This window comes from Limanda limanda, chromosome 13, assembly GCF_963576545.1.
Source record: "Limanda limanda chromosome 13, fLimLim1.1, whole genome shotgun sequence".
NCBI lineage: Eukaryota > Metazoa > Chordata > Actinopteri > Pleuronectiformes > Pleuronectidae > Limanda > Limanda limanda.
Window position 1 is genome coordinate 20,684,970 of NC_083648.1, and position 15,070 is coordinate 20,700,039.

Genomic DNA, 15,070 nt, shown 5'->3' on the forward strand with positions numbered 1-15,070 from the left:
ATGTTCCCTCTTTACTCACTCAATTGGGCGTTTGCTGGATTCTCCTCGGTCAGCTCATCAACGGATTTCTTCAGCTCCTTCTCTTTAGTAGAAAGATCCTTTTCAAGCTCTGAGGTGTACAAAAAGAGGTTAAAATAAATGTGTTTGTTAAATGCACGATATCAGGATACAATAATGATAGTTTTACAGGTAACATTGGTATCAGGTGGGTAATGGGTCAATTGCTTGGGTTTTGGAACATTTTTGATGGAGATACTTACGGGCTACCGTAGCGTTTTTTACCATGTGGTGTTGTAAAAGCTGTCTCTGCAGCTGCTTCACCTGACTCTGCAGCGTCATGATTTTCAGCACTGAACAACAACACAGCAGAATATGGCTTAACTCACAATGTACTAACAGAGTATCCCCAGGATATAACAGAGACCAGGATCAAAGAAAGAAAGCACAACTCATATGTGAACCTTTCATTTATTTGACACTCACTCAGTTTGATGCTTTCATCGCCTTTGTTGTTTATTTCCCTGATGAGGCCATCCAGTCTGGTTTGCAACTCTGGGAAAGAAGTATTAACTGTGGATTATATTTGGATCATTTGTGATTTAACTAGTTTATAAAATAGACTAACCTCTTTCCTGGTTCCTTGTCATTTCACTGAACCCACTTTCCTGCAGTTCCCAGATTTCCTGCTGCAGCTCATTGATTGACTGAACTGTGACAGAGAGACATGCAGTGATTAGAAATCAGTGTTGAGATCTCAGACAGTATTAGTTTAACAGTAAATAATAAACTTGATTGATACAGCAACCTTCAAAACGCCCGATAAGGTGCTTTACAAGTTAATTCGAAAAAATAACAATGAAACAATGGGAACCTTTTTTGTTGAAAAATTTTACAGATAAGAAAAGAGTAAAAAAAAGTTAAATAAAACATTGCTAAGTGATTAAAATAAAGATTAGATCAGAACAATAAAAATTCTTCATAAAGTGTCTTTTTTAGGGAGATTTAAATGAGGATAAGGATTTTTCCAGATGGATCTCCTTTGGGAGATTATTCCAAAGAGTGGGAGCTCCTCCTAAGTGTAATTGCGAGTAGGGCCTTCACTCATGTTACGGCCTTCACAAATGGTGTCAAAAGATCTGAAATATACTATGGTGCAAGTCCTGAACAGGCCTTAAAATTTGGCAGCAAAATCTTTTTTTAAACCACACAAAATGTCTAAGATGTGTGAGGCTGCTCAGTGCACCCAGATGATCACAGTGTACTTACTTAGGTTGTGGTTGACAATCAATCTCTTCATGTCTGCAGTCTTGGAGTGAAATTCCTTTTTCTTCTCCTCCACCTGCCTGTGCAGATCTGTGAGAAGACACAGAGGAGCAGAGATCATTTAAGGAGGCAGAAAAATGAACGTGGGTTAGAAACATCAAACCATTTTAGCATCTTGACTGTTGACTATTGTTACCCACCTGAGAGCCTGTCTGGGTCTTTTGTCGTCGAGATCGGTATCATCAGAGTTGTCAGCTCACCATGCAGGTTTATCACATTCAAAACTGATACAGAAAAATCCAGTAAAAAACATTTCCTCCTCTGTGATTCTGAAACAATCAGATTCGAAAACCGAGAAGGGGACGGCTCTCATGGAAACTGTAGACATTTTACTCACTGATTGCTGCTTTGGAGTCTACAGTTCTATTGAGTTCTGCAATCTTCTGTTCGAATTCAGTCTTTAAGTCTGACAGAAACAGACAAATCAAATTAATAAGACCTAAAAGTAAAATCGTGAATCATCTGAGGTTTTAACTGATATCTTGTAGCTCACGTGAGTATCTCTCCTCATATCCAGGGCATTTTTGACTCTTCTCTTGCACCAGCCGCTGCAGCTCTGACATTTGGAAAGAAAGAGTCGCCTCATGAAAAACTCTGATTAAAAATGTTTTACGTAGATGAATAAAAGAAGAAGCTCACCCTTTATGTCAGCCTGAGCTTTTGCATATTCCCCTCGAAGCAGAGTCAGAACAGCTGTTTAAAAAAACACTTTTGATGTGAGGGAGAAAGTAAAAAAATCTCCACAGTATGAGCCTGCACTGACACGTGTGTTTCCTTATTCGTAACTAATATCATGTACAAATTAATGGATTGTCTTTACAGAAAACACTGAAAAGCAATGATAGCTGTTATTATACAATATATTATCATTATAACCATTTCATATTATATTGTTTGTATAATTTCATATCCATTTCATATAGGACTAATAAAGGAGGACTCACTGGTTTGGCTTGTTGATGTTGTCTGCTGTTGCCCATCCCTCTGCTGCTCTCTCACCTCTCTCATCATGCCGATGATCTTCATGACTGTTCAAAGTTTACAAAACATTTCAACTTCTTGAGAACGTATGCTGTTTAAAGGTTCTTTTTCCTTGTGGCGATACAATATAATCAAGATTTCAGAAAAAATAACAGGGTGGTAATCACAGTATTTCGGGGGTTTTTCAGTCTTAAGCTTCAAAGTTATAATAAATATTGCAGAGATCATTTTGACTATTTTCCAAACTTGTACTTACTCAGTTGTGCCTGTGTAAAATCTGTCTCCTCCAGTTGTTTCTGTAAGTGTTCTTGTTGGCTCTTCCCCTGTTCCAGAATAACTCTCAGGCCTGGGATGAAAACAAATCTATATTTATATATTTTCTGACTTAAATATCAGTAATTAGTAACTGTATTGTTATCATGATCATTATTATTATTACTAACCCTAAATGATTATTATATAGGGCAATCATTTACTTAAATTTACTAAATGATTGTTAATTAATTTTTATAGAGCTTACTCACCTGTAAGTCTGTGATTAGTTTTGGCGTCGGACATCATCTGTCTGAGAATTTCCAGTTCATCCTGCAGAATCAAAATTTCCCTTGCTACAGAAAAATAAAGAGAAGTAAAATTAATGCAGCACTAAACACAACACTTACAATAATGACATTCTATTTTGTTAGCGAAGAAAGCTTCTCACTTAGTTCTGTGTTACTCTCCTCACGATTCAAGCGTAAAATCTTCTTTGTCAGGATCTCACTCTTTTGTTTCATTTGCATCTGGTAATCTGAGAAAGTAACAAGAATGAAGCCATTATGAGGTTTTAAAAAAAAATTAAAATGTGAGATTTAACAGAATCTACAATGTATCTATACAACAATGAGATCTCAGGACACAAGGGCTTGGGACTCACCAAGCGAATTAGCTCTGGATTTCTCAATGTGGACACTGATGAGTCTCTGGATCACGGCAATCCTACTGTGCACAGAAATGATCTCCAGCACTATGGGCAATGCACAGAATGTGTGTCAGAAAATGTGAGATCCTGGTTAGCTTATAATGTTAATGACATTATAACAGATACTAACAGACTGAACTCGCATCTCCTTGTTGTCGCAGCTCCCTGAGCTTCATGTCCAGTTGTTTCTGTAGAGCTGATGAAGGGAAAGTGGTGAAACACGTGAAAAAAACCTACATACAGAAGTCAATTGAAACATAGATACATTGGAGCAGAAGATAAAAAGTGACATTAACTTAAAATAAGACTTTGAGAATGTCACTGCAGCAACAAATGAGAAATACGAGATTGTGTTAAATGCTACACTATTCTTAAACACAGACTGTACACAAGGATGGATGACATGTCTCAATTTCCTCCTTCTATCCCTAAGTGAAGCTTAGATATCCCAGATAGGAATGCTGCCATATTGCGCATTTGCCGATTACAAGATCCCGCTGATACACACGCTCAGCTGGTGTTTCACCCTGTTTTATAGCATCAAATAAATAATTAATAATTAGTATTATAAGAATAACAAAAAATGATAGAAACCAACTTTGATGGTTAACTTTGGTGGTATTTGGCCTCTTACTTTGGTCCATGACACAGTCGCTAGCATGGTGGAGCAGGGTTTCTGAACTATACTGCAGCCAGCCACCAGGTGGTAATGGAGATGCTTTTGCTTCACTTGGGGAGCCGTCGTTTAAAGTCTACGCTCTTCAACTGCAAAATTCAGCTGAATTTAGTCAAAACCCATTTAGCCTATTACTCTGAATAGTTGAAGGACACAATATGGTTACAAAACATGATTGCTAACATTAGCCACTGTCAATGGTCATACCACTAACCAGTGTATTGAACTGAACAACCCTGTGTTTTATGTCCAAAGAATTCCACTTGCTATTTTATATACAAAAGAAATGTACTGAATCATTGGTGGGTTATTTACATAGCTTAACATGCAAATATTTCACTTTGACTTTACCAGCAATTCTACTGTCCTGCTGAAGAACAGTTTCTCCTCTTCTCAATTCTTCCACTTCTAATTCCCAGATCTGATTTTGCAGTGAGATGATCTGAAGAACTAAACACACACAGAGACGGATCAGTAACCTTGACTCAGCTGCTCCATGTCATGCAAATTTATAAAAACAAATGCGCCTACTGAGTTCTGAGTTTGAGAATCGTCTTTCCATTTGTTGCTTCTTAGCGTGGAGATCCTTCATCTTCACTTGCAGCTCATTGTGTAGCACTACAAGGCACAAGTTACAAATGAAACATAATAAAATCAGTCACACAAAAGCTCCTGACAGGAATAGCTTTAAAACTATCAAGCAGCGATACTGGAGCGACAGAGAAATAATATTATAGCAACACAATAAAACAACGCTCACCCATAATTTCAGTTTCAGTAGAATTAGCAGCCAGTTCGATCCTCATCTGTAATGCTGTTACCTCCCTGGTTAGTGCAATGACTTTTAGATCTAGAAAAAAAAAAACTATTTGATAAAAAGTCGAAAAGAAACTGTGACTTGTACTAAGGAACAACAATTGACCTAGATCAAATTATACACACTCAGATAGCATTCCTCTGCATATTTCTTTTCCAAAAAATATCAATGCAATATTTCTTGAAAAAGTTTACATAAATGTCAAACATCAATCAATAAAAGTAGGTGTAAAACATAGTCCTAGATCCGTCTGAATCTGCTCCAAAAGTGAATGGCCTCTTTCTTGGCCTATACCTCACTCTTCCACCAAGTTTCAATCAGTTTTTGCAAAAATCAAGCAAATTGGGGTCGTGAAAAATGTGTGGTTTTATTCAGGTACTTACTCAGAAAAGCATCACTGTCAAACGTCTCCAGCAGCAGTTTCATTTGATAGTATAGCTGGTTTTTATAAGCTGTCAGTGGAATTTGAGATGTATTTTAGTCGTATCATCTCCACTTATACTATAAACTGTGTATGAAGTGTAGTTTACTTACGGCCAGTAACAGCTGAGGCTGATGAACTGCATGTAGCAAGTTGCATTTTCAGCAGCCTGACGTCCCTCCTCAACTCAAAGGCTTCTTCACCTGACAGAGTATGAAGAGGGTCGAGTGTATCAAGGCAACAGTAAAATCACTCTAGCCCTTATTCATAACACAGAGTTCTAAAAGACTGAATACTTGCCTTGCTGGCTGCTACGGAATGTTGTCTCCTGAAGCTGCTTGTTCAGCAAATGAATCTGTTCCTCCATATCTGACAACCAAGGGAATGATGGTTGAATTTAAATGATAAGTGATGCTGAGAAGCTATTTATGGTCATTTTGATTTTGGTTTAAAGGGGAAGACACCCCCCCTCATGCCCATACAAATCACCTATTGGTTATGATCACTGCACTGTCTGAACCCAGGCTGAGCACTAATTCCAAGCCAATAACAATTTGCTGTATGATTTGTTTGACATGCACATATTATTAGGTACTACATGGGTATAAAGAACCACTCACCAGTACAGCTTGCTATGTTAACTGACTGAAAGAGAAGAAGACATGATTGATTATTTAAATAAATATAAGAGGAGGCAAAGAAAAGATTGTCTATGAGTTACTGCAAGAACAAAAAAAAAACAAAAGACACCATGAAAAGTGCTACTGACTTACTGTGAAATGTATATTCTCAGGATTAATTCCTTCCGGTAATGTTATCTGAAGTTAAAAAGGTAGAAAACGTTGAATATGACTATTAAACTTAATGCAAACTGTGACATGAATGTAATTATCAAATTTGATGAATCCCAGTTTTGGGGACTTACTGGGATCTTGCCAAGGAAAGAAGCCACATTTGCACTTCCTGCACGGCTGATAAATGTTTTGTTCGTCTCCGGTGGGACTGAGTAAAAATCAACATAAACAATCAACTCAATATATTTGTTCTATTTGTTGTTCACTAACAGATTGTAGTACAAATGGAATAATGTCCCTTACCATGTCTGCTGTCAGAAGTTTCAAAGACACCTGAGAGAAGCAGGGGAAGCCAAACTAGGTGAGAGCCTCCTGCCATTGCACTTGGTGTCTTCTTTCATAAAATGTTTCCTTCCATCAGCAGTTCTACACCTTTATACCACTGCATGTCTGTGATCAATATCCGGGAATGGTGTCGGCTTCTAAAAATGGGAGTTGCATTTGTGGGAATTGTCAAGTTTATCATGAGCAAACATTGAGGTAAGGTCAGCAACAAGCCAGTGGTGCCAGTACAAACACAAAAGGGTTTTATAGGAAAAGGGACAACTATGATACAAACTTGATTACAATCACATTACATTAGATAATGATTGAAACAGTGTAAATTAAAAGTACCACATTCCCATCAATTAACAGAAGAAATGCTTTGTTGAATTAAATAACTTTTTGAAACATAGCGGTTCATCAAGCTTCGATTTTTTTCATGTTACAATTCCTGAAGTAATGATGATAAATTCTGCAAGTGGGAGGTTAAAAGTTGGCACTATTATTTACACTGAGTGTATGATGAAAGTGAGAGTTTTTAAGAGTTTTAATAGCAGATCAGGATACTTATTATATTATTGTCTTATTATTATATGAAAAACTAATATTGTGCTCTTCTGTTTGCTTAGCAATCTGTACAGTGTGTACTGTAACATGTAAACACAATATCTAAATGTGCTTCTTGTTACTGGCCATGGCCAACCATTTAATAAATGGAGAGCTTTAACAAAATACCTAATGAATAACATTTCTTGTCATGCATGCAACAGGGGTTTGCAAGATTGAGTTATCTAATAGTTTCCAACATATTCAAACCTTTGCGGGCAGGTAGAGTTACAGTGTTTCATGTTAAATATACATAATTTCTTCAAAACAACTCAGTTATGACAACATATACATGTCCTTGCATTTTAATAGCCGAATCCACAATAGGTAGACACTGCTTTTATGAACAAAGAAGTAGGTATTTGTAATTCCACTTGTCACTGACACGTTGTGACATTAATGCCCTTACACTGCCGACTTTACCGGAAGAATGATCAAATACAACATTTGAGTAATTGTAAACAGGTGCTTGGCAAATAAGTTTATCTGCTGAAAAAGATTAACCCCATGTTTTCTGTCCTAGTCAGTCATGTGTCACTAACCAGAATTTAGAGAGCTGGAGAGAAATGGATATTTGCTAAACAGTAACAACTACTGCATTGGCTCAATTATGGAAAGCAGGTGATAACAATTAAAAGGTATTATTTATTTATGTGTTAATCATGAACCTAGCATCTTTAACTTCACCTAACCTTATTGACCCTTCCTTATTTGGCAGGTTTTTGGGGTTCATGTGTAATGACTAAATGTTAATAATTGACTAATCCTCCTCTGCTAAATTCCAAAGTGGAACTGTTCAACTTTATCTGTGATTTATTTTTTGCAAGATTTTCATGTTAATCTTTGACAGGCCTTTTTCTAAACAGACATTTCTTTAAGTTTTATATCTACAATGTTTCTGTACAACGGTATTTTTACATTTTTTGAGATGCCTTCAGAACGTACGTTTGGGATCCAAACAGAAATCGTTGGATCGTTCAGCCACTTTTGTCCCACTAAAGCTCTGCAATAAATTTGTAACTGGTGATATTGGACAGAATATACAGATAATCCACAACTCATATGCCCTGTCACACTTGAAACATTTTCTGATTGATGCAGATGAAAGAGAAAACTGTTCCTGGTGTTTTTTTAATGGACTTAATCTTAATGCCAGAAAAGGCAAAATCCCCACACTAATCTGCCAACAGCAACAGTATATGAGGGATGATACCTCGGGAACAATTAGCTACGCATACAATACATTTAATTTAAATTACGCTTTTATCCAAAGCGACTTACAATAAGTGCATTCAACCCCGAGGGAACAAACGACAGAACAACAAGAATCAAGAAAGTACAATTTCATCAAATACTGAGGGACAGAAAGAAATGCATGTGGCGACTGTGGCAACATTATCTTTGGCAGCAGGAACATGTTTCTGCAGATCACCCAGGAGTTTAAAAATGATTATTTAACAGAATCATTTCAGCTCTTTGGAAGTCAGCAGTGAAGGCACAGCACACAATGATTGGTAATTGAAGCATTAATTACACCAGGAAAAGTGCAGATTTGTCCATTTATAATGATATTGCAACAGTTTCACAGCAACAGACCTTGAGCCTACACCCTCGTCAGGAAAATAGGGAAAATATTTAATGATTTAGTCACACAACTAAAAACATTGTCATTATGACAATAAAGTATTTAATCTTGACTAAAGCAGCCTCCAATAGCACACAGGACAAAATCCATTCATGCATTGTCTCTTGGCTTGAAATGAAATCAACTGTATTGTAATTGACATCATATATTTTAAAGCCTGCTTTATATAAGGAATTTAAAAAGGTTAAGCTCCACCATTGATTGTGAGAAATTATAGATTTCCAATGTTTACATATTTTAAGACACCAAATACGCTTCATATACAAACCATCATTGAGCTCGGTTCCTCTGCACTTGTTAACATTGTATTATGAAAATGTGCCACTTTTCCAGTGTAATGCTTAGCTTGCAGTAATGCAAATGTATGTTGATGTGCATGAGCTTCAATAAAAAACATGGACAAATGCAAATGTATTCATACACTAAACAAATGGTTACTTGGAAATATTCAAAATTGAAATGGCTATTCTTATTTTGTATTTTATCCGTTTTGTAATGTGAATTGAGTAACATGAAGGCCAACTCCCATTCTTTTTTTCTGTCGGGCGAGTTAGTTATTTTTGTAACTTTGTATGTTCTAAGTTTTTTTTGCCTTCTCTGCAATTGTTCTATTTTGTTGGGCCTTATGTGCACTGCACTTTTTGTCTTAATTCACATTTTCTTTGGCTAGAAGTGAGTCTCACAGAAGGCTCGAAGAGATTAAACTTTCATAATAAATCCTAGATGATTGTTTTAATTTCAAGTATAATTCAAACAAATCGTTTGAACAGGCTTTCCTCTTTGACTAAATATTAAATAATGATGACACTATGACTTACAATAGAATCTGGTTATAATAATAAACGTTTATTGTGTGTTATATGTTAATATAAAAAACATAATTAATTAACTATAATTATTACATTTTCTGTTAATACATGTGTGCTTTCCTTTCTCTGTAATAATACATATTTTCATTCGTCAACGTCCACCTTTATAGGCTGCATGGCTTTTTAGGAGAACTACAGCGCCACCGTGTGTGCATTCTTAAAAATTACACCCAAGACCACCTCTGACACTGATGTCTTGACTCTCGTCATGTAAACTGGGATCATAACCCCCTGTATCTGTTAGAGACTGAATATTAATATAAATATCCTATAGTGATGAATATTGATATTGTCAGTGGAATATCAGCAGCCTGGTGTCGGCCAGTGGCTCATGGAGACACAAGAACAACGATCGGACGGTTCAGTCGCTGTGAAACTTGAATATATTTCTCTACAGACAGTGTTAAAGCTACATTAGTTTCCTACTTTAACAACACGGATGTTTACGCGTCAATAGAAACCCCTTCCCCAGAACAGTCTCGTCGCGTCTTCTCGCGATATTACAGCAGAAGTGGAGTGTTTGCGTAACAGTGAGGAATCCATGTCTCGTTAAAGCCTCTAAATGTGACTGTAGCTGCAGGCGCTGCTCAGTAGTTCAACCAGCAGCGACTCTATCCCACACACACGACACGGCTCCGCCTCGCCTCCTGCATCAGGACTGATCCGAGACTTAACCAGATCCAGAGCTCTCTGTGATTTCAGGTAGGGCTCTTTTCTGTGCAACTTGTTTTATATATATATATATTTATATATATATGCAGAGATTACTGTGTCCTATAACAGCGCTGCTGGACATCAAGTTCAAGTCCACCACTTCGTGTCAAGGATTTCTTAAACCTTTAATCATTAATATCGACTCACAGTATCTTGTTGCAACCGCAACAGGATTTTCTTGTCAAGTTGTTGTCAACGGAAATGCAATGACCCTTCATTCCTAGGCTACTAGTAAACTTTTATTATGTGGCTAATATTCATTTATATATTCTAAAGTTTATGTTTATATTCTAAACGTTATGTATATATTCTATGTTTATATGTATGCTGCTTTTCTTCATATAAGACGTAGGATACGTATATTTCCCTCGGGATCAATTAAATAGATCTATATTTATCTATTCCCATAAGTTGTATATCATCCCCCACTATATTTAATATTAGCCTTGCTATAGCATTTTAGAGCGAGGATAAAGTTTTATATAAGTTTGTTACATTAGGTTACATTATTTTATTACTTAATTAAATGATCGATCACAGATATCGCCATTGTAATATTACTGTCAGCTGTTTGTGCTCAATTAATGCTGAATAGCAGTGACTCGACAAAATGATGTTATCTGAGGTGGAAACAGATTTCCAGTGAACTCTGGACTCTGGGTGGGGTTACACAGTTCTATTCAGGTTTTATCTTTTCCCATGTATTTCATTTATCCGTTGATCTCTGACCATATTTAACCTTCACAGACTAAAACCTCCAGAGAGAATGTCCCTGTCCGGCTGGGTGTGTGTGGTGACAGGTGCCTCCAGAGGCATTGGCAGGGGCATAGCTCTCCAGCTGTCGGAGGCCGGAGCCACTGTGTACATCACGGGCCGACAGGAGAAGACTCTGAAACAAACCGCTGCAGAGGTGAAGGTTTTAGCTGGAATATTACTTAACCTGTGTTGACTTGACAGTGGTGTCAATTTTGTAATCCAGAGGGTCAGCTCCTCCCTGTCTGGTGGATGACGACTTAAAAAACCATTGTGTCTATGTGTGTGATCTTTGCTGTGTTGTGTAGCAGTAGTAGTTCTGTTTTGTGGTTAGAATTACTTTGTCTTTGTGCCAAACTCAGGTTAAGGAGAGGGGAGGAAACTGCGTGCCAGTTATCTGTGACTCTACAAATCATGAAGACATTGAAGAACTGTTCAACCAGATCACACGGGAACAGAATGGCAGGCTGGACATCCTGGTTAACAATGCCTACGCTGGAGTACAGGTAGGTACATGTACACCAAGTAGTACATGAAGCACTACTTTGTGTGTTGTGTTCTTTAAATAGTAGGGTTACACGCAAATTACAGCTATGTACGTGAAAGGAAACTGTTGGTCAGAGGACCAAGCACAAACTGTGTGATTCACCTTGACTCTAAACATCATGTGTTATTTCAGGCTATTTTCGAAAGTACAGGCAAGAAGTTCTGGGAAACTGACCCGTTGATTTGGGATTCCATCAACAACACAGGCCTCAGGTATGCTCACCTACTTTGTCATGTTCCATAAGTAGACTGTGTCATCGTCAACAAACTACGGAGTCGTTTCCTCATGTTTACTCTTAGTTTCCCAGACATCAACTGATTCTAAACTTGTTTTACTCGTTTTTAGTTTTTAAGTTTTGAGTTCAGTGGAAACTCCCTCTCTCTCAACTCTGTCAGAATAAATATTAAAACAAATAACTGCAGGATTGATGTGACTGTATTACAGGGCTAAAGGCCAAATCATTCTTCTATGTTGAATCAACGCTGTGACGTGTGCCCTCCTCAGAATGTCACCTCAGGTCACAGTGACGTGGAGCACAAAAAGAGTGTGATTGGTCCACTTGATAGCATGACGCATCCATGTCTCCCAGTGGCTGGACAAGCACACACCCTCCTTCTGACTCAAACAGTTCAAAGGTCACTCACCTAATTTCCAAAGAAGACCCTCTCTTGTCCATGCTGCAGTCATCTCAGTAAAACTACGGTTGCTCAATATTAATTAACTCCAACAAGACAGAAAACCCTGGTGTCGATGAGCTTGAAACTAAAATCGAGTGGGATTAATAAATCATGTCCTCCTTCCTGCTGCTCTACTCAGGTGCCACTGCTCGCCTGATGTTCCAGGAATGTTCCTGTCGTTGTGAACATGTCTAACCTGAACAATCTCGTGCTGTGTTCTTCATATGTGAAAGACAAACTCAGAAAAATGTCTGGATCCATTTTTCCGGACATTTTCCAGAGTTCATGTCCGTAACCAGCTTCAGTTGTATTGAAACCCTTAGACACATCATACATAGGGCGGCTGTGGCTAAGGGGTAGAGCGGGCGTCCTCTAACCTGAAGGTCGGCAGTTCGATCCCTTGTCTTCCCCATCTGCATGCCGGAGTGTCCCTGGAACCCCGAATTGCCCCTCATAGAACAACAAAGTGTTACTAATAGATGCACTGTATGAATGTGTGTGAATGGGTGAATGTAAAACTGTACTGTAAAGAGCTTTTAGTGGTCTTCAAGACTAGAAAAGCGCTATATAAATACAAAACCATTTACCATTTACATCCCACGAGAGTAAATGCTCACAGCCGTGTCGGGCACTAGGACAGGCTCGGGGTCAATCCCTTGTAGAACCAGGTGTTTTGGTAAAAAAATTATATAATTTATTTCCTTTTTCTTTATCTGACAGGGGGCACTATTTGTTCTCAGTTCATGCATCTCGGTTGATGGTGGCTCAGGGTCGAGGTTTGATCATCACCATTTCATCAATGGGAGGGCTTCGGTATCTCTTCAATGTGCCTTATGGCGTTGGTAAAGCCGCGGTAAGATCTCTTCTTATCAGGATCAAAATCCATATAACATGATATAAGTATATGTAATCACTGTATTTGGACATGTTTTATACAAGTTTTGTTTTGTGCTTTGTTTCCAGTGTGACAGGCTGGCAGCAGACATGGCTGTTGAGCTGAGGAGTAGGGGGGTGGCCTCTGTCAGCCTGTGGCCGGGGGCAGTACAGACAGAGCTTATTACTCAGATGATACTGGAGAAAGATGCTGCACAGTCTTCAAATTCTGAGGTAAACTCTTCTCTTACAACCAATTCATATTTATGGTTGCCTCCTCAGTTTTATGTATTTTGCCACATATCTGGATTTTCTTTTCCTCAGTTGAAAAAGACATTTGCCAACGGAGAAACCACAGAGCTGAGCGGGAGGTGTATCGTCAACCTGGCCAAAGGTAGGTTTATATACTGTTGGAGATTGTATTTACTTTACTGTGAGATTGTTAAATAGACTGACTAACATTTGACTAACTGTGCGAGCGTATATTTGTTCTGCATTGGGATCAGTGTAATATGCTCTCATAAACTGCTTCAAAAAATGCTGAGTGTTTACTTTGATATGGTTTCTCTCTGTTTGAAAGATAAAAATCTGATGTCCCTGACTGGGAAGATTATAATGACTTCGGACCTGGCAAGGCGCTATGGGATAAAAGATGTTGATGGTAAATTTGTAGTTGCTTTCTTGATGATTTAAGATTTGAAGATTTATTTTTAGGAATTCTGACTATGTGTAAGCACTTAACTCTAACATTGTTCCTCTTTTTCTTCCAGGTCGGAGTGTAGTTGATTACACTTCCCTTAAATTCCTCCTGACCCAGGTCCCATATCTCTCCTGGCTCTCAAGTGTAACCCCCTCATTTCTACGCCTGCCACGCTTTGTGCTCACCCTGGCACACAGCCGGTTCTAAATAAGTCCTCTACCAGTGAAGTGAAAGTGTAAAGCTGATACTTTATACATCCGTTCCTTGATTACTAAATGAGTCTATGAAGGAAAGATGAAGAATTCCCTCGCATAATTTCTGTATTTTAACAGCACTAATGTCAGCTGTGGGTGAAGCCACACAATGTGAACCTGTGAATTGTGAATAATATTGAATGTAAAGCATTTGTAGGCTCTTGAAAACGTATAAGGTCTGAAGCTTCACTCCACTGTAAAGCCCTTACAGATGGTCCAGAGTGCAGCAGCGCATCTGGTCTTCAATCAGCCTAAAAGGGCACATGTCCTTCTACTGCTCATTGACCTCCACTGGCCATGGCCGTCCAAATTAAATTCACGTCACTATTGCTTGCCAGCAGACTGACTTCTGGATCTGCACCCATCCACTTGAACTCAATCACACGGGCTTATGCTCCTTCTCGGGCCCCAGCGATCCTCGCCATCCCTGCACAGAAGACACTCCCACTCCAGTCTGTTTTCATTAATGGTTCCCTGATAGCAAGAGCACTTCCTTTCCTGACACCTCTAACACCCTTACTGGCACGTACACTGTGCCGTTTTTTTAACTGATCTCCTTGCACTTTGTATCATTGAACAGATTTTACACGTAGTGCTCAATTCAACGTATCTTAGAGTAAACACGTTTTAACACTGTCCTTGTGATGTAAGGGACCTGTTTGCCAAATGTGTAAATACATCTATAACGCATCTTAAAAACATAGAGCTGTGTATTTTTGCACCTGTTTTTACATGTACTACTTATATTGCCATATCTTGTAAATGCAGCACTGCTACAACTACTATAACAGTGTCTGACCTTCAAATAACAACTAGTTCGATAAACCAATATTAACTCACTTCTGTTTACTGTTGTCATTGCCAGAAATACGTGTAAAACAACATGTTCCTAATAAAGAGAGTGGACTCCATGGCAGGAAGCTAAATATTGACTTCTAGTCTATTGTTTGACTATTTAACATTAACTATGTGCTACAAAAACCTCTGAGGCACAAATGACTTAAACATATCTGCCGTACTTTCAGTAACAGAACATGTCTGATGCTGATATGGATTCGGCAAGGACACACACTGTCACAAGAACACTTGATTGTGTACCTCTGTCTCGTTTACAGTACAAAGAAAAAATATGTAA

General features: G+C 38.2%; 2 protein-coding genes across 3 annotated transcripts in view; one reads left to right on the forward strand and one right to left on the reverse strand.

Moving 5' to 3' along the window:
* The window catches only part of si:ch211-14a17.10 (centromere-associated protein E), a 28,314-nt gene extending 21,921 nt beyond the window's left edge, over positions 1-6,393 (reverse strand). The window contains exons 1-25 of one of the 2 annotated variants that reach the window (XM_061085162.1): positions 6,277-6,393; positions 6,105-6,181; positions 5,953-5,997; positions 5,800-5,824; positions 5,480-5,548; positions 5,293-5,382; positions 5,142-5,210; positions 4,702-4,791; positions 4,473-4,559; positions 4,293-4,391; positions 3,396-3,461; positions 3,221-3,310; positions 3,008-3,094; positions 2,829-2,912; positions 2,561-2,650; positions 2,268-2,351; positions 1,963-2,016; positions 1,817-1,879; positions 1,661-1,729; positions 1,464-1,547; positions 1,267-1,353; positions 626-709; positions 484-552; positions 261-350; positions 20-109 (exon numbers count right to left, since the gene is read on the reverse strand). In XM_061085162.1, coding sequence (XP_060941145.1) covers positions 20-109; positions 261-350; positions 484-552; positions 626-709; positions 1,267-1,353; positions 1,464-1,547; positions 1,661-1,729; positions 1,817-1,879; positions 1,963-2,016; positions 2,268-2,351; positions 2,561-2,650; positions 2,829-2,912; positions 3,008-3,094; positions 3,221-3,310; positions 3,396-3,461; positions 4,293-4,391; positions 4,473-4,559; positions 4,702-4,791; positions 5,142-5,210; positions 5,293-5,382; positions 5,480-5,548; positions 5,800-5,824; positions 5,953-5,997; positions 6,105-6,181; positions 6,277-6,352 — 1,918 coding nt within the window. In that variant the 5' untranslated portion in view covers positions 6,353-6,393. The remainder of the gene's footprint in view (positions 1-19; positions 110-260; positions 351-483; positions 553-625; positions 710-1,266; positions 1,354-1,463; positions 1,548-1,660; positions 1,730-1,816; positions 1,880-1,962; positions 2,017-2,267; positions 2,352-2,560; positions 2,651-2,828; positions 2,913-3,007; positions 3,095-3,220; positions 3,311-3,395; positions 3,462-4,292; positions 4,392-4,472; positions 4,560-4,701; positions 4,792-5,141; positions 5,211-5,292; positions 5,383-5,479; positions 5,549-5,799; positions 5,825-5,952; positions 5,998-6,104; positions 6,182-6,276) is intronic. The other variant, XM_061085163.1, reaches the window with a different exon arrangement.
* Positions 6,394-9,971: 3,578 nt separating this feature from the next.
* On the forward strand, positions 9,972-14,861 carry dhrs1 (dehydrogenase/reductase (SDR family) member 1). The gene is made up of 9 exons (XM_061083994.1): positions 9,972-10,119; positions 10,879-11,041; positions 11,247-11,390; positions 11,564-11,643; positions 12,829-12,961; positions 13,072-13,215; positions 13,306-13,375; positions 13,562-13,642; positions 13,752-14,861. Exons 2-9 carry the CDS (start codon positions 10,898-10,900, stop codon positions 13,886-13,888), a joined length of 933 nt encoding a protein of 310 aa, XP_060939977.1. The 5' UTR covers positions 9,972-10,119; positions 10,879-10,897; the 3' UTR covers positions 13,889-14,861.
* The last annotated feature ends 209 nt before the right edge of the window (positions 14,862-15,070 follow it).